Consider the following 25,938-nt stretch of genomic DNA (forward strand, 5'->3'; position numbering starts at 1 on the left):
TTCTCCCCAGCCGTGTGTACTGCTGTGGTGACTAGTGCTGTGTACGGCTGTGTTGATCAGTGCTGTGTACAGCTGTGGTGACTAGTGCTGTGTACTGCTGTGTTGACTAATGTTGTGTACTGCTGTGTTGACCAGTGCTGTGTGCTGCTGTGCTGACCAGTGCTGTGTATCGCTGTGTTGACCAGTGCTGTGTACTGCTGTGTTGACCAGTGCTGTGCACTGCTGTGTTGACCAGTGCTGTGTACTGCTGTGCTGACCAGTGCTGTGCACTGCTGTGCTGACCAGTGCTGTGTCTCGCTGTGTTGACCATTGCTGTGTACCTCTGTGTTGATGGAGAAGAGCTAAAATTTCTTTTGAACTATGAACAGTGTCTAACAGAGATCTATTCACTTTATAACGAAGAAGAAAACATATACAAAAAAGACACGTGAGAACTTTAGTGTTAAAATGTTACATTTTTTTGTTAATTTTCTCAACAACAGACTGTTCTTCATGTGTATGGTACGTAATCTATAATTTACAACTCTTACTTTTTTACATGTAAATCTGTAAATAACACTTCCGTACCCACAAGTACCTTCGTCTACTCTCTCATTCTTTCTCACTCTCACTGTCTTTCTCTGTCTCTGTCTTTTTCTGTCTGTCTGTCTGTCTGTCTGTCTGTCTGTCTCTCTCTCTCTCTCTCTCTCTCTCTCTCTCTCTCTCTCTCTCTCTCTCTCTCTCTCTCTCTCTCTCTCCTGTGATCCTTAATGGTCACAACATGTAAACCATACGTTACCTCCACCATGTTATGGCCACAGTCACATATGTACACCACCACATTACAATGATGTTAATGATAATGATATCAACAATAACTACATCGATACTAATCATATTGATAAAAATAATAATGATAATACTCATGATAATAATGATAATGATAATAACAATAATGATTATGATAATAATAATGATATTGATAATAATAATGATAATGATGATAATGATAATAATAATGATAATGATAATAGTAATAATGATAATAGTAATAATAATGATAATAATAATAATAATAATAATAATAATAATAATAATAATAATAATAATAATAACAACAACAATAATGATAATAATAATAATAATAATAACAATAATAATAACAATAATAATAATAACAATAATAATTTTATCAAACTTAAGTAGCGATTCGGGTGAAGATACTGAGCTAATACAAAACTGGGAGAACATAACTGTCTCTTGTAAACTACTCATAGAAGACCTTATGGTCAAGGTAAAGCTACCACACATGTACACCACCACAGATGTACACCACCACACATTTACACCACCACACATGTACACCACCACAGATGTACACCACCACGGATGTACACCACCACACATGTACACCACCACAGATGTACACCACCACGGATGTACACCACCATACATTTACACCACCACACATGTACACCACCACAGATGTACACCACCACACATGTACACCACCACAGATGTACACCACCACGGATGTACACCACCACACATGTACACCACCACAGATGTACACCACCACGGATGTACACCACCACACATGTACACCACCACAGATGTACACCACCACGGATGTACACCACCACAGATGTACACCACCACACATTTACACCACCACACATGTACACCACCACAGATGTACACCACCACACATTTACACCACCACACATGTACACCACCACAGATGTACACCACCACACATTTACACCACCACACATGTACACCACCACAGATGTACACCACCACGGATGTACACCACCACACATGTACATCACCACACATGTATAACACAGGGAAATGTAAGAAGCCTTAAATATTCCCACCATAGGTGAGAGAAAAGTGAGGGGTGACCTAATCACAACATTTAATCACTGAAACTATATTGATGACGTGGTGGACAGTTCTTCGAAAGACACGAAGACAGAACCACCAGGGGATGTCAACTGAGTAAGAAAATTAAGGAAAATAGTTGCGAGGGGGAACTTGACAGTAGAAGAGTGGTGGACGAATGGAATAGAATGACTGAGGACATGGTTAATGCAGGAAGCTTCTATAAATTTAAGAAGCTGTATGATCACAGCGAAGGTTCAATATATGGGGATCCACGAGTGTAAAACTGACTCCCCACAGAACAAATAGATAATTAGAAATAATTACAAGTATGTTCTCATTAATGTACAACACTGACTGCACATGGACACCACTGTAAATGTACGTCATTATAATGCTACACGACCATTTATGGACGAGGAATAATTACTCTGATACAGCAAAATATTGAAAACGATTCTGGCTTCAGATTTTTGAGTGCAGCGTCACTTCTCTTCATTGTAGGAGGAGTACCGTGCACCTGGTACAGTGTCAGAAGGTGCTCTCATAATTCCTGACATTTTCTGTTATCTAAAGTGATTATTGTGATATTTTACCGGACGATGTATAAGAGAGTACTTAGGATTACGTCGTACACATTCAAGTAAGTGTTATTTTGTTATATACAGAATCCTATACCAATGTTTTTACATGGTTGGGTGAGAGTATGACTTTTCATGGGAAGTTGTTTAAAGCTCAAATATTTCCTGTTAATTATGTTTACTGTTTATTGTATTAATGTTTATGATGTAATCTTAGATCTGACTATATTAACAACACTGACCATTATATCCCCTACTTCAATAATATTTTCATACCTAATTGTTCTTTATGTCTCCCAGCAAAAGAAAGTCTCTGGCAATGATCCTCGTGTGCCTATTGTCTACTGTGTACTCTTGTTTTCTTTCTCGTAAGCTAAATTGACCCATTCTACATTTATCATTATTATGAGAATAACATTGTGAAACTTTTACAATATCATCGTTTCTTTATATTCTAAGCATCATGAGGGTGAAGCTATAAAAAAAATACTAGTGCCATGCACAGTGAGCTGGCAACTTGAGGTACGGTCATGCAATGGGGAGGACAGTGTTGTTGTCACTGTCCAAACTCGCAATCATTTATTAATACTTGATCACGGAGGGGCTGTGCTGGGAATACATCACAGCCTGTGTGATCAGAAGTGTGTGTGTGTGTGTGTGTGTGTGTGTGTGTGTGCGGTATTAGAACAACACATCTACCTACGAGTGCACGAATGTCCGAAGGCTACTGGCAGTGGCTACGGCTGGTAATGGCACTTCCCTACTGCTGGGTACGTGTCAGTCGGGGACATGACCCCGCCACGCAGTGCTAAACCTTTTTTGTTATATGATGATAACTTTAGAAGAAGAGGCGGGACGGGAGACGAGGGTATTTTGATGCGGAGGAGAAGACCTCTGTGTGTACGGGTTTATGGTGTAAGTTGTCTGATACATGTTGGTGATTTAATGGGGAGCGTGTTATTGGTGACATATTTGCCGTGGGTAAATAAGTCACTTTATAAAAAGAAGAAAACAAATTGACATATGTTTGATAAATAGATAACAGTAAGGAAAGGTTGACGAGTAGGATATATGTGTCAGAAGTGGAGGGAACAAGAAAGATGGGTTGGCCAAATTGGCCATGGAAGGATAGAGTGGAAAAGATTTTGAGCAATCGGGGCCTGAACATGCAGGAGGGTGAGAGGCCCTCACGGGAAAGAGTGAATTGGAACGATGTGGTATAATGGCGTCGACATGCTTTCATTGGAGTGAACCAGGGCATGTGAAGTGTCCGGGTGGTTTCGGTGCAGTACAAGCGTTGGGTAGAGAATCGATATGAGTGGATGTGACCTTTCTTCGTCTGCTTTTGGCGTTACCTCGCTAAATGCGGGAAATGGCGATCAAGTATATAGATATTAAGTTTAGGGCAGCCATTCGACTGAAAAATGTACGGATGAAGTATTACAGATAATACAGAGCTGAGAAGTTATGATAGTTACTAGTTAACTAATCATTCAAGAACTTAAGATTAGGATGAGCTGTATATCTACACACTTTGTATAAGCATATTGATGAAGTATATCTATATAGCCAGGGTGACAGAAATACAGGAATGTTTACAGAGTAAATTGTATGGCTTATACATTATGAACTTGATTGAACATTAAGTGATGAATAGTTACAATAACACAGTAACTGACTTGCCACATAGCATAACGAACAGAAAACTGTTCTCTTGCATGGCTATGCACTTGTTCACAAATTGTTTATGAAGTTCACAATGGTAGGTATAACACTACGAAAGTGAGTGCCACTGAGATTTTGCGTTTCTCGCAGTTGCGATGAGCGTAGTCTAGGTGGCTGACAAGACAGTGAGTGGTGGAAGAAGAATTCATGTTGCCAAACAGCTGAGGATCTGCTGAATCAGCAATGTCAACAAAGGTCCAGTCAGACACGAAACTTTTACAAATGAGACAAGGGACTGGAATGATTGGAACAGGTAGGTAGCAATTAAGGAACTCTGGGTTGTTGGATCTGGGTAGTGGAGTGACATGTATGTATTCGTATTGTAATTCTTGTTTTTTTGACTCAATAAACTAAGGTAAACATCGTTCAAATATGTTCATCGATGAATGACCGGAGCTTCGAGGGAAGCAAGGGTGTTCCATGTTTGTATTGGTGTCGAGATTTTGGTTCTGTCTGTTGTATGTTTCATCGTCGTCTCTGAGTCTCTTCCATACTCTCTGGGCTGCATCTCTTAGACATGAACCGACTGGTTCCATCTTTAATCGTTCGCGTTGTTCTACGGTGCTTTCAGCATAGGGTTATTTCTTATTTGTGACGAATCGGAGAGCCTTATCTTGTATCCTCTGTTACTTCACCATGCCTGGTTGGGAGGCAAAGAACGTAGATATGGATAAATATATGAGGACAGATACTATCATGACCTTGACTGGGAGTAAGCTTCTGTGTTCAAGTTGGTGCCACAATCTATATTATAAACTGGTCAGGCCCACATTTCCATCTGCGAATCTCTTGTTGATATGATCTACCATCATACCCCTTGATGTTAATGTGTGAGTCGGGATTCGACAGGTTTTCCTGTGTGTTATCATGTTACCTTCCATGGTGATGTCGTTGGGTTATATTCTGCCTGGCGCTACTGTTATAAATTCGTCTCTTGTTTTCTTCATCCATTCCTTTCCGATTCGTTTAGCCTGGTTACATGTGAGTGTACTGAACGAGTATGTTCTGGGAGTGAGTTGTTCGAGACTACTGTTTATAGACTGGCGTCGCCGGCACAGACAATATCCACGCTCATGGTACCAACTGGTGAGGGAATGACAGCTGTGTAAGGTATGGACGCTACCTAGTGGTACTCCGCTTAATAGAGGGAATTCAGGTGATGTTACACAGTTGATGATGATTTCCGCTGTGCGTTGGTTGAATGAGAGAGAGACCTCCGGCATGCCTAGAGATAATGAATGACTTTGTAGGCCGTTTATCCACACATTGTGAAAGGGTTTGCTTATGTCTCTCCGTAGAACAATACAATACATTGCTCGTCCGCTGGAAACAGCGAGTTTTTCTGACGCAGTCGCAATTGCTGAGGTGGTGTTTTTGCCGGTGATTAAAGCTACTTACGCATGTTATTGTTTTCAAGTTGTCCTCTTAACATTAGGTTCATAACTCTTAAAAGTTTCCCTGGGGCTACTAAGAGGGGATGTGGGGTGGAAGTTCCTTGGATCTGTTTCTGTCATTCCTGATTTTCGTATCGTCACTTTGGCCACTATGAACCTTAGAGGAGAGTATCCTGTGCTTAACATAGCACTGTAGATGTTGATAAGGTACTGAAGTTCTTTTGCGGGTAGCGTGGTAATCAGCCTCTTATCTATTTCATTTTTCCCTGAGGCTGAGGTTATGGTTTTCTGCGTGTGGCTGTACGAAGTTCCGGCGAGCCAGCTGCCACTGAGAGGCAGGTGATAGGGAAGAGTCGTGTCGCGTCTTTGATTTGGTGTGGAATGATTCGTTCTCTGTTCCGAGTCAGCCACCCACTTATTTCTCTTTCGTAATCTTGGTTACAATTTCTGTTTTCTTTAGGCGTAAGACTGAACACTGTTTTCCATGTGTTCATGGATTCTGTTGTCACACCTTCATCATCATCAATTTTGTTATTGTTAATTTCTAGATATTCGATGTTAGATCTGGGATTCCCCTGGAAGCGTTTACGTAACTCCTTAACATAATGCGTTTGGGTCACTAAATTTCCGCGTTAGGAAGAGGATGGTATTTTCCCAGTGCTGGTTAGGTTGTTCTCTCGCTTTTATCATAGAGGTCTGCCGGAGGCCCTTATAGTATTGGTATAGAGCGTTAAGTCCATCAGTAGGGGTTGGTGAAGGCTGAGGTACTGGTGAAACGGTGTATAGTTCCCATCATATCAGGAGCGGATGGAGGGTATGATGATGTCTTGTATCTGTTGATAGGGTCTGTTGATGATTGCGCTACTGCGATACCCTCACACCTGCTATCTAAAACCTTATCTATTTTCATCAGTTTGCTTCCCTTCGGAGTCGGTATTTGAGGAATTTTTGTTGATTGTTTCCATGAAGAGATTCCAGTTAGTTTTGTGGTTGGCCAGCCGATAGATGTGTAGTGTGAGTGATGATTGGTGCGGTTGATATTGTAGTGACAATCATGGGAATATGATCACTGCGTGTCAGGTGACCTTGTCTGGTATGGATATTGTGGTAGATTTTCACACATCCAAGATTTATACCTGGTGAGGTCAGGACTGAGTGACCTAAATAGACTGGGATGTCTGACCTCAGGTGTTGAGCGATGAAGTATAAGTTTTGATACATTTCTTCCTGTGGTCTTTGTGGTAGAGTGTGCAAGGGTGAACGTCTAGCGTTACAATCACCGCTGATATAGGTTGATTCTGGTGTTCCACGGATCTGGTAGTCATCGGGTAACATAAGACATCCCCTACTTAGGGGGAATATAGACAGTAGCAATATTAACTGGGGCCACTGATGTCATTATCTCTATTGATAAGGTAACAGAAAACTGAAAGTCACTGAAGATTTTTGGTTAAGGCCACACCTGCGTGTATCTGATCCCAGTGGTTTAGTTGGAAGGTTAAAAATCTTAGGATTTGAATTGGCGTGTGGTCGAGACACCAAGGTTATTCATCAGAACAGCGTCTAGTTTTCCATCATGGATACGTTTATACGTCAAAGCGTCTGTTTGTCCAAAGTTGCGCATTATGTTGAATTATTTTCATCACTGAGGTATGTTGAGTGATATATTTTTTCTCTGCTTGCTTCTGTTTTCACGTCAACTTCTCGCTGATCTGTGGGTAAGAGCTGTGTCACTAGAGGGGAGACTGAGTAGTATATTCCTGGTCTGTTATTGCCGGGTTGAGTGCTTGTGTATCGTCTCGTGAGGTAGAAAAGGGGCAGGGGTTTCCTCTGAGGCGGGTGGGTTTGACGTTGGCGGGTCGTGTTCTCGAGTGGAGGAGGACCTGAGGTAATCCATGTGTGTGTGTGTCCATCTTCCGTAGTCTGTCGGGCGGGATCAGTGTCCTGGGCGAGGTGGGTGGAGGACTGTGGGAGATTGTTTGTGCAGGGGTCAGACACGTTTGGGTTGGTGCCAGAAGCCTCGTAAGTTTTGGTCTAGAGAATCTAATTGACCTGTTTGGTTCAACAAGGATTTTAAGAGGCTTGTTATTCTAGTTGGCGCCTTGTTTAGTGCATGCTTGGTGGTGCTTTGTATCAAGGCTTGGGAGTTATGTTGTTGCTACAGGTCTGGTTGATTTGAACCAAGAGTATTTTTCTCTTTTGATAAGACACTTATTATTACTGAGCTAACCATTTTCAATGGTTCTCGCACTGGATTCAGAGAGTACATTCTCGGGTCTGATGTGTTTTGTGGCCTGCTAGGACGAGAGGTCAGACCGGGTCTTATTTCAGTTCAATTAGTTATTCTCGCTTTGTGTTTACTGCATTTCTTTTCTGAGATCACATTTCATTGCTATGGGTGGTTGATCTTTCTTTTTTTTGCAGGAAAGGCATTTTTGATCATAAGCTTGGCGTCCACTCTACGTGTGACTCTTTTCTGATCAAAATGAGCAGATATTAAAGTCAGAAGATTTGTCACATCCTTGTGTGGTGTGGCAATCAACTGTATAACACTTACAGCAAGTAAGCAGGGATGAAAAAAGACTCGGGTTCAGTGTGATGGCCCTGTATACGTAGATGGCATAGTTCGAGTCCAAACTGGCAGGCTTGATCAGCCATATGTAAGAAGACAAGCTGGATTTTGTATGTGTTTGATCTCGGAAATTTCAGTACAGTGGAGACGTCTGCTCAGGTCTGATTTCTGTCATTTATGATGTGTTCCAGGCCATAGTTTGGGAGAGATCTGACGTTCTTCAGTATGATGGATCTGTGACAGAAGATGTCTGGAGGACATTGGACTATAAATCCCTCTTCATCCAGTGCTTGAATGACTTTGTTGTTAAACACTGAACCATATAATTTGTCACCAGTGAGGTAAAGATTAGCTCCCTGCAACTCTCTGTACTGTCCACGGAGGGCATGTTCTCGTGAGCGAAGAGCTCCAGGAATCAGATGTTCCTTCTCTGACTTTGCCAATTATGAGTGTTTGCTTCAGTTTTGAATTTCCCCTTCAGTCACATTCTATTGACTTCCATCATGGAAGTGAAGTGTGCCTATTGTAGCACTGATGCTCCTAACGTAGACCTAAGCCATCAGGGAAAATGCTGGGGTTAGTGTGCCCCATGCAATCACGGTTAAAAAAACACAAACAAAAACAAACGGGCCGTGTATTGCACGATAGAGAGTGATGGTATAAACATCAAGTGGAGAGCGAGAACCCTGGGCCAAAGGCGGAGTGAGGGTAGGCCAAGCGAGGCGGAGCTGGTGAAACGAACCTTGGTAAGTGGTGATGTCCAGCTACACATCCATTTCTCTCTCTCTCTCTCTCTCTCTCTCTCTCTCTCTCTCGCTCTCTCTCTCTCTCTCTCTCTCTCTCTCTCTCTCTCTCTCTCTCTCTCTTTCTCTCTCTTTCTCTGTATGTGTGTGTGTGTGTGGTAGGTGGTAGGCCAGCACCGACCAGGGAGGCATATTACCTATACTACCAGTACCCGCCTGGGTATTGGAAGGTATAGTGGTGGTTGCGCTGTGGGACAGCATTCCAGTGTCTGTCAAATATCACTCCTTTGACCGAGGTTGTTGTATCATCTTTCTGCCTCACCCACACATGAACATCTGATTTTCATTTCACGTACAGACAATCTCTCCTTCATGATACTTGACACACGTAACGCAAACCACTCCTTCGTAACCTTAGATTTTCCCGCGGTGAACGCTCAGCGCCTGGTGAAACTTTTGGCGAAATATCGTCGTAAGTATTATCTCTCTCTCTCTCTCTCTCTCTCTCTCTCTCTCTCTCTCTCTCTCGCACTTCCATGCTCAGTAGCCAATCTCTGTGAAAAAATGATCCACAACAGAATTGAGCAAAATATCCCACTCTCACCTACACAGCATAGCTCCAGACCCCAAGCATTGTACCACGACACTTCACGCTGACCTACACAAAATGCCGTAGACGGAGTCAACCAGCCACAGCTCCTCTCCCCACACAGAACTAGTGGATACAAATATCAACAAAGTATTTGACACTGTTCCCTGACACATCCTTACACAAGAGTACTTGACACTACCCTTCATAAGAATGGCAGAAAGGTGATTGGCCAATTTCATACTCGACCACCGTACCATAGTCACTCACAATGACTTCATCTCTAAACACTTAAACTCTACAGTGGAGTTCCTCAAGGAGCAGTTCTTTATCCAGCTCTCTTCAGTGTCTACCTATACGACCTCCCATTACCCAAGGCAAACCTCAACACGAATATCACAACAGACTTGACCAGATTTGACAACCCGTGTCTAGCGTGTAGTTTTGACTGTCCTCTCAAGCCTCAGTGTACTAGGTCGGGTGCAGTGCTACATTCCCTCTTTCTATCATCCTCCAGGACTGAACACCTGAGGACATAGTGCATCTCATCCTCTACTTCACCAGAGCTGCGCACCGTGTATGGAGTCATCGTCATCGTGAGAACGTTATCCTGAGAAAGGTAACATATCGTGAACCATCTGTCTGATATACCACACACACAATCAATACCTATCCGTCTGTGTCTCTGTTGTGTTCTTGTACACACAGATCTATGATATCGTCTGCACATCTTTGACAGGCATGTTCATCCTTCTGCAGGATATGTCGACTCCAGAGGAATCGTTAGCGGCTGACCTGGCGGGGTCAAAGTTCACGACGGTGGACTACGCGCTCTTCAGCTTGATGCTGGTGGTGTCCGTTGGCATTGGCGTGTACAGCGCCCTCAAGGGTCGTGGCAACGACTCCACGCAGGAGTACCTGCTGGGGGGAAGGAAGATGTCGGAATTACCCGTAGCGCTTTCCATCCTCGGGGGCGTCATCTCTGCCATATCAATATTAGGTTAGTCGACTCAGGTACACGACTGGTGTTGCCAGGGCCCGTGGCGCTTTCCATCCTCGGGGGGCGTCATCATGGTTAGAAGTATACTAGAAACTTGTTGTGTAGATGGAGCTGGCCTGTGTGTGTAGAGTCTTTGAGAATCGAGGGACCTAGTATGCAAAAGGAACTAGTGTGTGTGCCAAGGGGCCAGAGACATCAGGTTACACCACCTAAACTAATTCTCTCTCTCTCTCTCTCTCTCTCTCTCTCTCTCTCTCTCTCTCTCTCTCTCTCTCTCTCTCTCTCAGGCACTGCGACGGAAGTGTATTTCTTCGGCACCCAGATCTGCGCCAGTCTCCTGGGCTTCATCCCAGGCTGTATGTTGGTCCATGAGGTCATCGTCCCCATCTTCTACAACCTCAAGCTCGTCTCTCTCAACCAAGTGAGGCTCAAATGTTTACATTATAGACACTCATGTATTGTATGTTGATCTAGTCTGTCGGTCGATCAGAGCTTGTTTACACTCAGGATCTGCTCGTGTAGAAACCCAACATAGCAAATCGAGAACCTTAGTAAGAATGCTGTCACAGTCATGAATATCTTCTGATATTTGATAATCTGATTACGAAGGACTGTTGATTGTGTTTGATGGTAGGGTGTTAGACGTAGGTTGTTTGGTGCGAAGAGGTAGGTGAGGTGGAAAGAAACTATGGCAAGTGGTTTGGTGAAAAGAAAAGAGGTGGTGAAAGCCTTGCAAAAGATGAAATGTGGCAAGGCGACTGAGTTGTTGGTTTTGGAGTTGAATTTCTCAAGAAAGGGGTTGACTGTGTTGTTGACTGGCTAGTTAAGATTTTTAGTATATGTATGGAGCGTGATGAGGTGCCTGAGGTTTGGTGGAAAGCATGTATAGTGTCATTGTATAAAGGTGAGTGTTCGAATTACAGGGGTATAAGTTTGTTGAGTGTACCTGGTAACTTGCACGGGAGAGCGATGATTATGAGGGCAGTGACATGTACAAAATATTAGACTGGGTAGGAACAGTGTGGCTTCATGAGTGGTAGATGATATATGGATCGGGTATTTGCATTGAAGAATGTGTATGAGAAATACTTAGAAAAACAATAGGATTTGTGTGTGACATTTATGGGTCTGGGGAAGGCATTTGATAGGGTTTATGGAGATTCTTTGTGGAAGTTGTAACGAACATATGATGAGGAAGGAAAGCTATTAGACAGAGCGTGGAGTTTTCGTCAGCAGAATAAGGCGTGTATGCATGCAGGTAGAGAGGAAAATGAATGGTTTTAGGAAAGCGTGGGTCTCCGGCAGGGGTGTGTGATGTTGCCACGGCTATCTGGTTAATTTGTTTATAGATGAAGTGGTGAGGGAGGAAAGGGCAAGGGACTTGGAGAGAGAGAGGTTGCAGGTATGCTGTCAGCTGGGGTTGGGGAGGTCTGGGTGATGAGTCAGTTCTTGTCTGCTGATGACACGGCGCTGGTGGCAGATTCGAGTAAGAAACTGCAAAAGTTGATGTTTGGGTTTGTGAATGTGAAAACTGAGAGCAAATGTAAATAAAGTTTACGTTATTATGTTTAGCAGTGAAGATGGTTAGATGATATGTGAACTTGAATGGAGAGAACCTGGAGGAAGTGCAGTATTTCAGATACCCGGGAATGGACATGGCTACGAGTGGAACCATGCAAATTAAAGTAAGCCATAGGATGCGAGAGAGGGCTAAGGTTCTGGGCACAATGAGGAGTGTGTGAAAAGTGAGGTGAATGTCGGTGAGGCAAAGATGGACATGTATGATAGTATAGTAGTCCTGAGGGTGATGTAAGGATGTGAGGCGTGAGCTCTCTGGAAGAAAATTGGAAAGAGTGTGACTGTGTTGGAATGTAATGTCTGTGGACAAAATATGGTGTGAAAAGCGTTAATCGAGTGAGAAATGTAAAGGTGATAGAAAGATATGGAGATAAGAAGAGTATGGTTGAGAGAGCTGAAGTGGATGTACTTCTGGAGAGGATGAGTGGGGAAAGGTGGACAAAGAGGGTATGTGTCTGAAGTGTAAGGGACAAAGAGAAGGGGGAAACAGAACTGGAGATGGAGGGATGGCTTGGAAAAAGATTTTGAATGTTCGAGGCCTGAACCTACAGGAGGGTGTAAGGCGTGCACGGGATAGAGTGAATATGAGTGGTAAAGTATACATAGGACAGCGTTCTGTCCGTGGACTGAACCAGGGAATATGAAGCTGTCAGGATAAACCTCGGTAAGGTGTATGGGGCCTGGCTGTGGATAGGGTGTTAGGGTTTCGGTGCATTACACATGGCAACTAGAGAATAAATGTGAGCAAATAAAACTTTCTCTTCGTCCATTCCTACGCTACCTTGCTCACGCAGGAAGCGGCGTACAAGTAGGAAAAAATATATAACTCCCCAAATGTGTTGTCCTCCCTCAGTATATAGAGATGCGGTACAAGTCTGTAGCACTACGTAAGTTGATGACTCTGTGTCGACTGCTGGTGAAGTTCTTCCTGATGGGTCTGTACCTCTACGCCCCGTCCCTGGCCCTGTCTACCGTCACCCACCTCTCTACCTGGGCTTCCATGCTCATCATGGGAACCATCTGCACCTTCTACATCACCATTGTGAGTATTGTCACTTGTAGAGGGGTATAGTTGTTGTATCCACACACACACACACACACACACACACACACACACACATATGGATCACTTTGAACTGAAGAGGAATTACTTTAGTGAGGGACTAAGCCGTTTTAGGGAAAGTAGGTCATGTGAAAAGAACTTAGAGTTCCACGAGAGAGTGAGCTCTGTCTTAAACAAAGGGGAAGGTTAAATGGATTGTTTGTAACCAGAGAGCCAGAACACTCTTGACAGTGTACCTCATGGGAGACTGATTAAGAGCCTAGATCACCAGGCAGGAGCAAGGGTGAGATTCATTCTGTGGATAAAAGATTGTCTAAGTGCAGGGGCGTGTCTAGGGGAAATAGCGTCTAGGGCAAGCATTGAAATTGCGCCCCTGGCTTGATTAAAAGTATATACAGTGTAATTATAAAATATTGAAGATTTAGACCAAACTTGAATTTATATGAACTCTTAAAGACTCAAAGTTAAAGACTTATTTGATCAAAATTGTAACGTAGAGGCGGCAATGCAACTGATGATAGCAAAATATTACGACAGTTGACAAGTAGGCGAGTTTCTTTTTTATCTCACAAAACCAAACCGTTAAAAATGTCAATCGTGTAGCATATGTCAAAAAACACACCTGTTGAGTGGCGCCCCCCCATCAAGTGGCCCCCAGGGCACTTGCCCTACCTGCCATACCCTACATACGCCACTGTCTAAGTGGAAGGGAACAAAGAACGTATGTCAGAGGAGCCTTGTGAAATGGGTTGAGGTCACCAGCGGAGTGACACAGTGTCCTGTTCTAGGACCATTCCTCTCCTTGATCTATGTGAATGACTTTCTAGAAAGTATGGACTCCTGCCTGAATATGTTTGCAGATAATGCAAAAATCATAAGAAAAATGACAAGCATAGAGGGTTACATTGACGTGGAGTCTTTAAGAGACTTCAGAGTCAGTTGGATACATTGGTCGACAGAGCTCAACCCGAGTAAATGTAAAGAAATGAGGATGGGTCACGAGTAAATAAGCCTCGATATGACTGCCATCTAGCAGGAAATTAGCTGCAAAAGTCTGTATATGAGAAAGCCTTGAGAACCAACATCGTTACTAACCTGTCGTCGGGTTCCCGCCTTAGGAGGGTAGTGAAGGACACCAACTGTCTGCTGGCAAATATTAGACTTACATTCACGGTCATGGATAAAGAAATATTCATCAGGCTGTTCACATCATACATGAGGCCAAAACTAAGATATGCTTCCTATGTTTGGTCATCGCACTTAGAGAAGCAGAAAGAGCAAACAGAGAAAGTTCAGAGGATAGCAACAAAGACAGTACCAGAATTAAGAGTAGAGTTACAAGGTAAAGCTAGTAGAGTAAATCTGCCCAGTTTGAAAAAGATAAGAGTGAGGGTTGACCCGCTGACAACTTTTAATTTAAAACACTTTTCTGACAGAGACAGTGAACAGTTCTTCAAGATATGCATGAGTGGTGTAAAGTCGGGAGCTGCTACTGACGGTGGAGTTCTTGGAGTCTGGCCGGAGTCATGTAGCCATGACGTTTCATCCACTCGCTGCTCTCTTGTGGCTTGAGACAAGTTGACTGATTGACTAGCTGCTTTTAGTGATGTCTGTACATTCACGCGGCAGTCGGGTCAGCCAGGACGGTAGCGTTATTGTACTGGTGTGACTTCCAAGCTCACTGACGTTCTCTCTGGGGGTCAGGAAGAGGTCAGGTGAAGGTAACATGTGTGAGCGTCAGTTGCCTAATGAGATAAGTATGATGAACCAGTTGTGATGCCGAACTGTGATAGATTTCGTCACCATGTGAAGTTGTTGTCGTGGTGCTTATGCAGGATGTATGTGGAGCCCCAGTGTATTGTCAGTACACTGCTTACTTCTACCCATGTTTTCATGATAGACAACCAAACAGTAGCTGCTACAGTTGGCTAGTCGTGCAATGCTGGCAGGGAGTGAAGCAGGTAGAGGTCAGGTCAAGTCAGAGGTGTTTCCATGATTCGTGGCGGCGGTAGTCGAGTACAGGGGCCTGTTGGGGCAACAGACTGGTTACTAAACGTTACCCGGACTTGTGAAAGAGACAGGAGGGTACAAGAAGCATTGGTAAGATGTGCGTGGCCGCCAAGCTCACTGACGCTTCCTATAGCAGTCAGGGAGAAGTCGATGAAGGCCACACAATGATCCTATCATCTGCTTATGATATAACTTCCGCAGACCAGTGTCGGCGCCAAGCTGTGGCTAATTTTGCCACCACGTCAGGTCACTGGTAACAACTTAAGTCGAGTGTGTGTGTCTAGTGACACTGGGCAATACAAGCCCAGCTCTATTTTTCTCTGTTGTTTTTAGGACCAAAGAATATCTCTGAGACCTGTTGACGCCTTGCTCAATAGATCACCTCCAGCTGAGAACTATTCAACTTTCCCCAGGGCGGTGTGAAGGCTGTGGTCTACACTGATGTCCTCCAAACACTGCTCATGTTCGGGGGAGTGTTGCTCGTCGTGATCATCTGTTGTATTGAACTTGGTGGCGTTAATAACATCTGGACCATTGCCAACCAGGGGTCCAGGATCGAGTTCTTCAAGTAAGTTGAGAAATGAGACAGTAAATCTATATTCTTTTAAATTCTCAAATCATAAATCTGGACACAGATTCTGTTTCCTTGTGGTTCACTTGCATCGCAGGTGTGTTTTATATACAAATATTGTCACAACACTCACATAGCGGCACTTATAGTTGTTTGAAATGGATGTCAAAAATACTTCCATATATATGGGTAGATTTACTCTACGTTTTCCTTGATGTTAAACCGTGGAGCATAATGACAGGACCCTCGATCATGAGCCTTGAGCATGAAGGTCCAGCCCTGGAGTACAACGGTACGATATTTGGAGATGATGACCTTATGAGCATCAGTGGTGTAGCGGTTAGCGTGACGGACCATGACGCATGGAATGGCCACCCGTGTTTAAGCCTACGTGGCTTGGAATCCTGGCCATGGCAGTTATTTTGCACTTTACCCAGCTCTTCATCCTCCCCTCGGGACTGACTGGTAAAATTGATGCCTGTCGTACGTTCAAGAGAGAGAGAGAGAGAGAGAGAGAGAGAGAGAGAGAGAGAGAGAGAGAGAGAGAGAGTAAAGGAAATAACTGTGAGTGGGGCAATCGGATGCCCATGTCATTTTTTTCAGCTAACAGAAATGAAATGTTATGGATCTGGTCAAAGGCCAGGCCATATCATACCCAAGGTTCATACCGTCGTGGTTAAGGGCCGTATGATCATGCTCAACGGGTGGCTATGCTCGAGGGTTACAGCATCATCCGGGACACTAAAGGACTGTTTATAATCCGCCAGCCTGGACCCAAGCCCCTTCGTGAGGCACACCTTCTGGTCTACCATGACTCTTGGCTTCTACATCATGCTCTCCATAGGCCTGGACCAACCCTGCTACCAAAGGTTCGCCTCCGTCAGCACACTAAGAATAGCTAAAAGGTAAGTGGTAATTGGTAGCATTGCACACACACACACACACACACACACACACACACACACACACACACACACACACATACATAAACGCACATACACACACACACACACACACATATATATATATATATATATATATATATATATATATATATATATATATATATATATATATATATTTTTTTTTTTTTTTTTTTTTTTTTATACTTTGTCGCTGTCTCCCGCGTTTGCGAGGTAGCGCAAGGAAACAGACGAAAGAAATGGCCCCCCCCCCCCCCATACACTCAGTGAAACTATCAACTTCCCCAGGCGTCAATAACTGCTCTACCACTTCCATGTTTCCCCAACGTCTTCATTGGCTGCTTCATGCTCGCTGACAGTAGCATTAACCCCTGTTGACCTACATGATCTGGACATTCCACCAGGCTCCGATTCGATTCCTTCAGTTAGTTGAGCATGATACAGTAAATATATTCTTTACTCATTTCACTCTCAATAAATCTGGCACAATCTTTCTTTCCTCGTTCCACATTATCCTCTGGGCAGTTCTCTCTCATTCTCATGACCAAACTATTTCAAACACCCCTTCTCTCTAACACCTCTTTTTGATTTGCACAAGATTCTTACATTACTTATTAGCTAGATTAACCTACTTCCTTGAGCTTAAAACTTTCGTCAAACATATATACGACCACCACTCCTGGCCTTCTGAATCCAAGCCCTGGCGACAACATACACATTTTGGAATGATGACCCTTCAAGCATCATGCGATGCGTTTGCTTCGAGAATGTCTGCGCTACGGAATGTCACCAGGTCTCCAAAAGTTACGCGCCCTCGCACCTGCATGCACTTCGTTTCATGTTTACCAGCTCTTCATCCTCCCCTGGAATTAACAGTAAAATTCATGCTCCTTGTCGTCACTTCAAAAAGCTAGAATTGATTGACCCACCAAGTAGAGAATGTTTATTCACATTTACTTCGAAATTTCTCTCAGCAACGTACCGAGAAGCAGTAGCAGCCTTTAGCTGGGTTATCCGGATGCCACAGTCCATTTTTTCAGCTAACAGATAACAACTGGATCTGCAAGGTCAGGCCATATCATCCCAATCCCAACGTGTTAACTTGGCCCTCATCTCCAGGTGCTATGCTCATTACCATCACCACTAAAGACTTTCTATAATCACAAACAACCAGGACATACACACCCGGCACCTTTCTGAGACACCATTCTTTCCCCATACTCTTGCTTTATATATAGTCTTCATAGCATGACAACCTGTAGAGGTAGCGAGCACAGCTAAGAAAGCTAAAAGGAAGTGGTAATTGGTAGCACGACACATCGAACAACGAGACAAAAGTGTTACACACCCCTTCTGAGTTACATCACGAATGAACAACACTCTTTGCACGACAGCGTACATGGTAACAATCTTCTCAGAAGCTTATCATTTGGCAAGGTCATACAATATCCTTTTACTAATGGGTCTCATTTCCTGCTAGGAACTTGCGAGGGTTGGGGAAAAACTTTTACATGTAAATGTTAAAGACTGGATCCCAAAAAGCCTATTCTAGATAGGACATAAAGTTAACCATTATATGAATCTAGTTTTCTACTCATAAATATTCGTTTCTCTTAGTTGTACTAATTTCATTAGTTGTGAGTGTAGCAAGTTGCATGTGTAGTTGAGGCACCACTTAGTTTATGGCTGTACGTATTCTCGGTTCTACTCTGGTCTGGGGCGTATGCCACCTACAGGAACTGTGACCCCCTGACCTCCGGCAGGATAGAGAAGCCCGACCAGGTCATACCCTACCTGGTAATGGACAAGGTGGGGCACCTTACCGGCATACCTGGTGTCTTCGTAGCTGCCGTCTATGGCGGAGTTCTCAGGTAATGTACCTCCCTCAACACATACAGTAACAACCCACCGCTGTGTTGCCCGGAGAATCCTTGCATGCATCACCTCCGGTCTGAATGTTGACACTGACATTACCCTGTGACAACCTTCCATGCATTTATCTATGCCATATTTATCAATTTATCTACATTGACCTGTACATCTTCTGTTAATTGAATATTATCCAAAATACGTCGGTGGAAAGCTAAGCAACAGATATCAACACAGTCCAACGAAAGATACAGCTATTTCAAAACATAGTCGTAAAAAATCCCAGACCACGACTTGACCTGACCCAGGAGACTTGCACGGGGCGTTGCTCAGGGTCCTCCTGCACGACCTACACTCCCTACTGCTTTATCAACGAGGGTTAAACGAGGAGGCAGTTATCATGGGTCATGCCACCTCCACCACCACTCCTTATCTACCACGTCATCAATCCTATCCTTTGCGGTAGTAAGGTCATATGCAAACATATGTACCTCACTCGCCTATTGTTTTCCCAGGTGAGGTCCACAACCCTTCAGGCTCGTATGTGAAGCGATGCCCTACATCCTCGCGGAAGATTTGCTGGGGGTAAACCCTCTAGATATTTAGATTAATGACTAATAACTGAGTATCAACATGGGATCCGTCATGAAATATTAATCCAATGAGTCTAATAGTAACACAAATGATGACCCACTAAAAAGAATACCCCCAAGGTGTTGTATAGTTAGACCTCCACAGGGCTGTGTGTAAAGCCCCACATAAAGTATTGATGGGCAAAACCAGATGTCGCGTCGTGTGAAATCGCATTTGGGAGCTGATAGCGGATTGGCTCAGGAGATACAGATCAACTGGAGGTACTAAATGGTGAAGCTTGCTACCAGATCAGCCTGACGAACAGGGTACCTCAGGGCACAGGATAGAGTGCATTGGAACAATGTGGTATACGTGAGGTGACGTGCTCTCACTGGACTGAACCTAGGCATATCAAGCGGTCAGGGGAAACCATGGAAAGGTCTGTGAGACCTGGTTGTGGATAGGGAGGTTGTAGTTTCGGTGCATTACACATGACAATTGAAGACTCGATGATAGCGAATGAGGTCACGTCTTCATCTCTTAACGCTACCTCGCTAACGCGGGAAATGGCGAATATATATATATATATATATATATATATATATATATATATATATATATATATATATATATATATATATATATATTACAATTTGTACTGGTTAAGGGAATAAAAATCGTTAAAGCCAAGTTCATGACAGGTTTTCACATGATGCAGGGCGAGCGCGACTTTATCATAGTGTGTTCGTCTACCAATAGATCTTAAAAGTTTCTCAAATGATAAAAAGAAATGAGCAAAATTTAGCTTTCTTCAGGGAAGGACATATCTAGATTTTCAACCAAGCAAAGACTTCAAATTTTTACTATATATATACACATATATATATATATATATATATATATATATATATATATATATATATATATATATATATATATATATAGGATATTTATTTGTGTATCTTTACAGTTCTCTGTCGAGCTGTGGCAACTCTATCGCCTGCATGATCTGGGAAGACTTCCTGAAGGACCTTCCATACTTCCGGGGTCTGAGCGACGCCCGTGCCACCACCGTCGTCAAACTCCTCTGTAAATATTGACTTAACTTTTTACATTGTAGACGTAAGTGTAAATCACATGACCGACCTCTCGTGTGCTGCATTATTTTCTTCTTTTAAAACTCTCATTCACCCAAGCCCTTCGTACACAGTGATGGTAAATAACACAAGGGAAAGACTTCGTTATTGTACTTTAGTAGAATATTTCAGGATTTATTTACCTACGTACGTCACATTTTGATTATCATTACATTTACTCAAATCAGATTAGATTTTCATAATTTCTACTTAGACTCAAGTACATTCTGGGGGAAAATAAAAGTGTACGTCCCCACTTTCCTCCAGACAACTCTTAGCTTCCCTCCCAGCTGTAAGGAACGAGAATTTGGGGAAAAATGTAAGGAAGTAAACGTAGATTTTTTCTACATATATACTTAAGTAAAGGCAGTAGAAGTCCAAAGTGATTAAAAGTAAAACCAATCCAATATCAAATCACTTAAGTAGAATTAAAAGTAGTACAAATTCTGAGTACTTCAGTAAAAGTTCATCCTGAAATACTCTACTTAAGTAGAGTAACTACGTATTGTTACTTGGTCACTTGTCATCAGTGTCTGTAAGTCGTACTGTAAAGGTAGATTAAACCATCCACAGGTCTGTCACATACTGATCCACAGGTATAAAGTTGATGACGTCTTATGTCATGTAAAGGTCATGTATGGGGAAAGAGGCGCTAAACCTGGTTTGAATATTCCATATTTACACCTCTAACGAAACTAATATTTTGGGTTTTAGAAAATCGTCTTGAAACAATGAAGATATTCACCAGTAGACACCGTACTATTCAGTGCTCTCCAGTTTCGGGTAAGATTCTAACATACAGTAATACAAAACAGTAAAAACAAGAGTCATTCTAGGTTTCCATACCAGATCTGTTTCTCTAGAATATTTTTTTGGTTTGATGTGAAGTATACGTAAAGTGAATACTGCAAACATCACCTCAACTCATCCAGTCTCAGTACTACCTTTATAGAACTGAGTCTCTTGTTTTCTCTGTGTGTATCCCGAGCTACACCATCTCTAGGTATACCGATAGAACACCTCGTGGCTTTACAAACCTCCAACTTTTCTTCTATCTTCCTAACCTCTTCATCGCCGGCTCCTGGAAACTCTCCAATAAAGCTCTCCCAAATCTTAATGCTCCGTCATCCACTCAACACTCACAATACCTTAAAAAAATAATCCTTTTTCGAATTCTTCAATTTCTAAATCCCATCCCTTCTATTAAGACTCCAAAGAATTTCTAATTCCTTGAAAACTCTTCAACCTCTAAATCCCGTCCCTGCAGTCAACACTTCCTAGAACCCTGCAGCAAAATCCTCTCCAGTTCTTGCAGTTCCTTAAATCCGTTCCAAAAGTCAACACTCGCAAGACCGGCCTCCAAATAAACCTGTCACAAATTCTTCTCCTCCTAAGACTCGTCCTCCAGCCAGCAGTCACGTAAAAGGTAGTTTCATCATACATCTCCCGCCTTCAGAGACCTTCTGGCTAAAGGGAGAAGTGCGTGCTTGTACACCATCAACTGTCCAGGAAATACGTGAGGGACAGAAAGGACAGGAGGAGAGTTTGGCATATGTTTATAGCCTGTGTGTGTGTGTGTGTGTGTGTGTGTGTGTGTGTGTGAGAGAGAGAGAGAGAGAGAGAGAGAGAGAGAGAGAGAGAGAGAGAGAGAGAGAGAGAGAGAGAGAGAGAGAGAGAGGCTAAAACTGCCAAATAACAGAGAACTAAAAGCTCAAGTTGTTGAACATCACAGAGTTACAAGTTGAGGTTATTAGATTATCAAATTGTTCCTATACGCCATTAGTATTTCCTCAGCAGCTTTTAGAACGCCTTAGTAAAGTCTGTTCATCTTATGCCACCACCCACCACAGCTGCAGCGACAGGTGTGTCGGGCATCTGTCTCGGGGTGTTGGCAGGGAAGCTGGGTAATATCTTCCACGTCAGCCACAGCGTCTCTGGTGCCATTCTGGGTCCCATGTATGGGGTCTTCCTCGCCGGCATCTGCAACCCTTGGGTAAACGCTAAGGTAAGGGGAGGAAACACGAAGGTAAGGGAAGGAAACATCAAGTTAAGATAAAATAAGGTAATGCAGAATTACTTTGGTTAAGTCATACGGTAGTTGATTCAGTAATCATTTTGGTTGCGTCATAAAGTAATTGGTATAGTAATCATCTTCGTCAAGTCATACAGTAGTTGGTACAGTAAGTAAGTTGGTAATGGCTGTCTCAACTTGCCATCTTGTGAATGATGTGGGTCAGCAGCCATTGGTCATCAGTACAGATCAACTAAACTGATGTAAACCATGAACTGAAGCTTTCCTTTATCCCCTTGAGCACGACGGTACGACCCTTGAGCACGACGATACGACTCTCGAGCACGACGATACGACCCCTAAACATGAAGGTAAGACCCTTGAGCACGACGGCACGACCCTTGAGCACGACGATACGACCCTCGAGCACGACGATACGACCCCTGAACATGAAGGTAAGACCCTTGAGCACGACGGCACGACCCTTGAGCACGACGATACGACCCTCGAGCACGACGATACGACCCTTGAACATGAAGGTAGGACCCTTTTGAGCACGACGTTAGTACCCTAGAATACGCGTTCGCGACGCTAGGGGATGACGGCTTGGTCCCTCAGAGGTAGCACAAAGGTCAGGTCATGATACGGAAGGAGGGTACCGTCTTGCTCAAGGGTCATACCGTCGTGCTCAAAGGCCACACCGCCTTGCTCAAGGGTTCATACCACCTGACTCAAGGGTCACACCGCCGTGCTCAGCCCTCATTACCCATGTGCCGCAGGGCGCCGTGGGAGGCTTCACCACGGCCTTTGCCTACAACGTGTGGCTGGTGGTGGGTAAGTTTCTCCGGGGAGGAGGCTCGCCCACCCGACTGCCTCTCTCCACGGATGGCTGCCCAGAGAACCTCTCACGCCACGTCAACGCCTCCGTCAGCACCTTCGTCAACTCCTCCGTCAGTAACCTGACGACGGTGGCTGATGTTCTACTGGCCAGTACTACCACTACTACTACTACTGCAGCACCCGAGGTCAGGTCAGAGGTCAAGACGGTGTATGACATCTCGTACTGTTACAGCGGCGTCTCAGGCATCATCCTGACCCTAGTGGTGGCCAACCTCGCCTCCCTCTGTACTGGTCAGTCTTACTCTCTCCTCTGATTATCATCATTATTGTTGTTGTTGTTGTTGTTGTAGTTGTAATTATCATCATTATCATTATTATCACTCCTGCTACTTCTACTATTATTATCACTGTCACTTCTTCTTTCATATCTGTTCGCCGTTTCCTGTATTAGCGAGGCAGCAATAGGAACAGATAAGCAAACAGCATCGTTGGCTCACATCAACCCTGGCTGTCATGCGAATTGCACATAACCACAGACCCCTATCCACAACCAGGCCCCGAAGACCTTTCCATTGCTTCCCTTGACAGCTACATTTGCCCCGCAGCATCTCACTGTCCTTGTATACCACATTGCTTCATTTTACTTTATCCCTTGGACTCCTCATACCATCTGCATGTTCAGCCCTGAACACTGAAAGCGTCTTTCCCTGAATCCTTCCACCTAGTCCTTGGTTTTCCACTGTTCACTGTTTCCTGCATTTTCGACATGTATATTCTCTTAGTCATCCTCTCCTCACTCATCCTCTCCATAATTCCACACCATTTCTGCACACCCTCGTCAACTTCCTCATACATACTTCTCCAACTACAACTCCTTTCTCTTACCCTGTCATTTCTTATTCGATCAACCCTCCTCACACCACATATCATCCTCAAACATTTAATTTACAACACTTCTGTCCTCTTCCGTACCTTGTTTATCCATACAATACCGTAGGAACTACTGCACCATTGAACATACCCATGTTTGCTGTCACAGACAATGACCTGTCTTTTCACACACTCCTCAGCGCTAGCAAGACCTTTGTCTCTCCATGCACCCGATAACTCACTTCAATTCCCATGGTTCTATTTACTGTTACGTTTACTTCTAGGTATGTAAACCTCTCCACATCTCTCACTTTCTCTCCACAAACTCACACACCAATAACCTGTTTCCCTCCACTGCTAAACCTAATAACTTTGATCTTGTTCACCTTTACTGTCAACTTTATCCTTTGTCACATTCTCCCAAACGCAGACACCATCTTTTGTAGTTTTTCAATCTTGCCAGTACTGTGACATCAACAAACAAATGACCTACCTCCTTGGCCTCTTTACTCCAACAGACTGTACCAGCAAATCCATTCAAAACCTTTGCATTCACCTCCCTCATTACCCTCCTCTCTACCTTTTAGTGCACACGGCTTTCTCTCTTGATGAAAACTCTTCACTGCTCTCAGCAGCTTGTCTCTTGTATCATATATTCTTAATACCTTCCAAAGAGCATTTTTATCAACCCTATCATACACTTTCTCCAGATGCATAAACACCACTTACCAATTCTTCTGTTTCTCAAAGATTTTGTTACACACATTCTTTAAAGCTAACACCTGATCTACACATCCCTTACCACTACTGAAACCACGTTGTTCCTCTCCAGTTTGATGTTCTGTGTATGACAACACTCTTAATCACCACTCTCCCATGCATCATACCAGGTACATTCAACAAATTCATACCCCTGTAATATAAACATTCACTCTTGTTCCCCTTGCCTTTATACATTGGCACTGTACAGGTGCTCAACTAATGTTCAAGCACCTGATTATAAGCAATGCATGTATCATTAATCCTAACTAACCTATTAACAACACAGTCACCCTTTTTTGGAAAGTGCAACAGCAATTTCATACGCTCCATCTGGCTTGCCACACTTCATCATATGAAAGGCTTACACCACCTCTTTTCTTTTCACCAAACCACTAACCATGACCACTCATATTTCGCGTACCCCCCTGACCCAAACACCTCGCATCTTCTATGTCATTCAATAGTCCCTCAGAATCCTCACTCCATCTCCTTTTCACCTCATCTCTTCCCGTTACCATTTCCCCATTTGCCCCCTTCTGCGATGCTTCCATTCGTTCTCTTGTTTTTCTCAGTGTATTAACCTCTCTCTAAAACATCTTATTCTTTCCAAAGTATTCTGATATTTGAAAGCGCATTTTTTTTGTATAGGAAACAATAAAACTTTAGAGATGAAAGACTATCTATATAGTGTAGCCTATAGTATAGTTATAATTACATGATACTAATATCAACCTGAAGTTTACAACGATTAATCTATACAATGCTGGGGACAGGTCCATTAAAGCCTATGGATCTGGGAGAAGGACTTGTGAATCCTTCGTGTGCCAGGCTCCACCAGTGGCTGTGGAGGATCCTCCCTTGGGGTCGTCATCACGACCCTACAAGCCAGAACGACCACTTCCCTATGACACACCACCAGGGACTGCCGGAGGAAACAACCAACACCACCACCAATTCAGTACACATTAAGGCAACTGACGACTTCAGTAACGGCTGCAGATTCCTGAAACAGCAAGACCATAAGACCACAGCAACGTAGGTCAGTAAGTCAGACTGTGAGTATCATACGTGCTCGTTTCTGTGGTACTTATGGTGAGTGATGCCATGAACAGCTGTGCCGCTCAGTTCTGTGGTAGTGGTCCTGTGGTGGTCTGTCATGAATGTCACATACTGATGTGTTCTAAGTTTGTAAAGAAAACCCTTTTTAAGCAAAAAAGAAAAATCCTATTTCATTATATATATATATATATATATATATATAT

At 43.4% G+C, this 25,938-nt stretch overlaps 1 protein-coding gene across 1 annotated transcript; it reads left to right on the forward strand.

Moving 5' to 3' along the window:
* On the forward strand, window positions 1–25,938 carry LOC139749464 (sodium-coupled monocarboxylate transporter 1-like). Its single transcript, XM_071663366.1, is given in 12 exon segments — window positions 1–501; window positions 9,988–10,089; window positions 10,230–10,470; window positions 10,758–10,891; window positions 12,902–13,090; window positions 15,535–15,689; window positions 16,460–16,619; window positions 18,284–18,486; window positions 20,028–20,146; window positions 22,044–22,198; window positions 22,984–23,335; window positions 25,450–25,938. Coding segments are annotated over 10 exon segments (1,971 nt in total). The 5' UTR covers window positions 1–501; window positions 9,988–10,089; window positions 10,230–10,232; the 3' UTR covers window positions 25,716–25,938.

The sequence above is a fragment of the Panulirus ornatus genome, chromosome 7 (genome assembly GCF_036320965.1).
Source record: "Panulirus ornatus isolate Po-2019 chromosome 7, ASM3632096v1, whole genome shotgun sequence".
Classification (NCBI taxonomy): domain Eukaryota; kingdom Metazoa; phylum Arthropoda; class Malacostraca; order Decapoda; family Palinuridae; genus Panulirus; species Panulirus ornatus.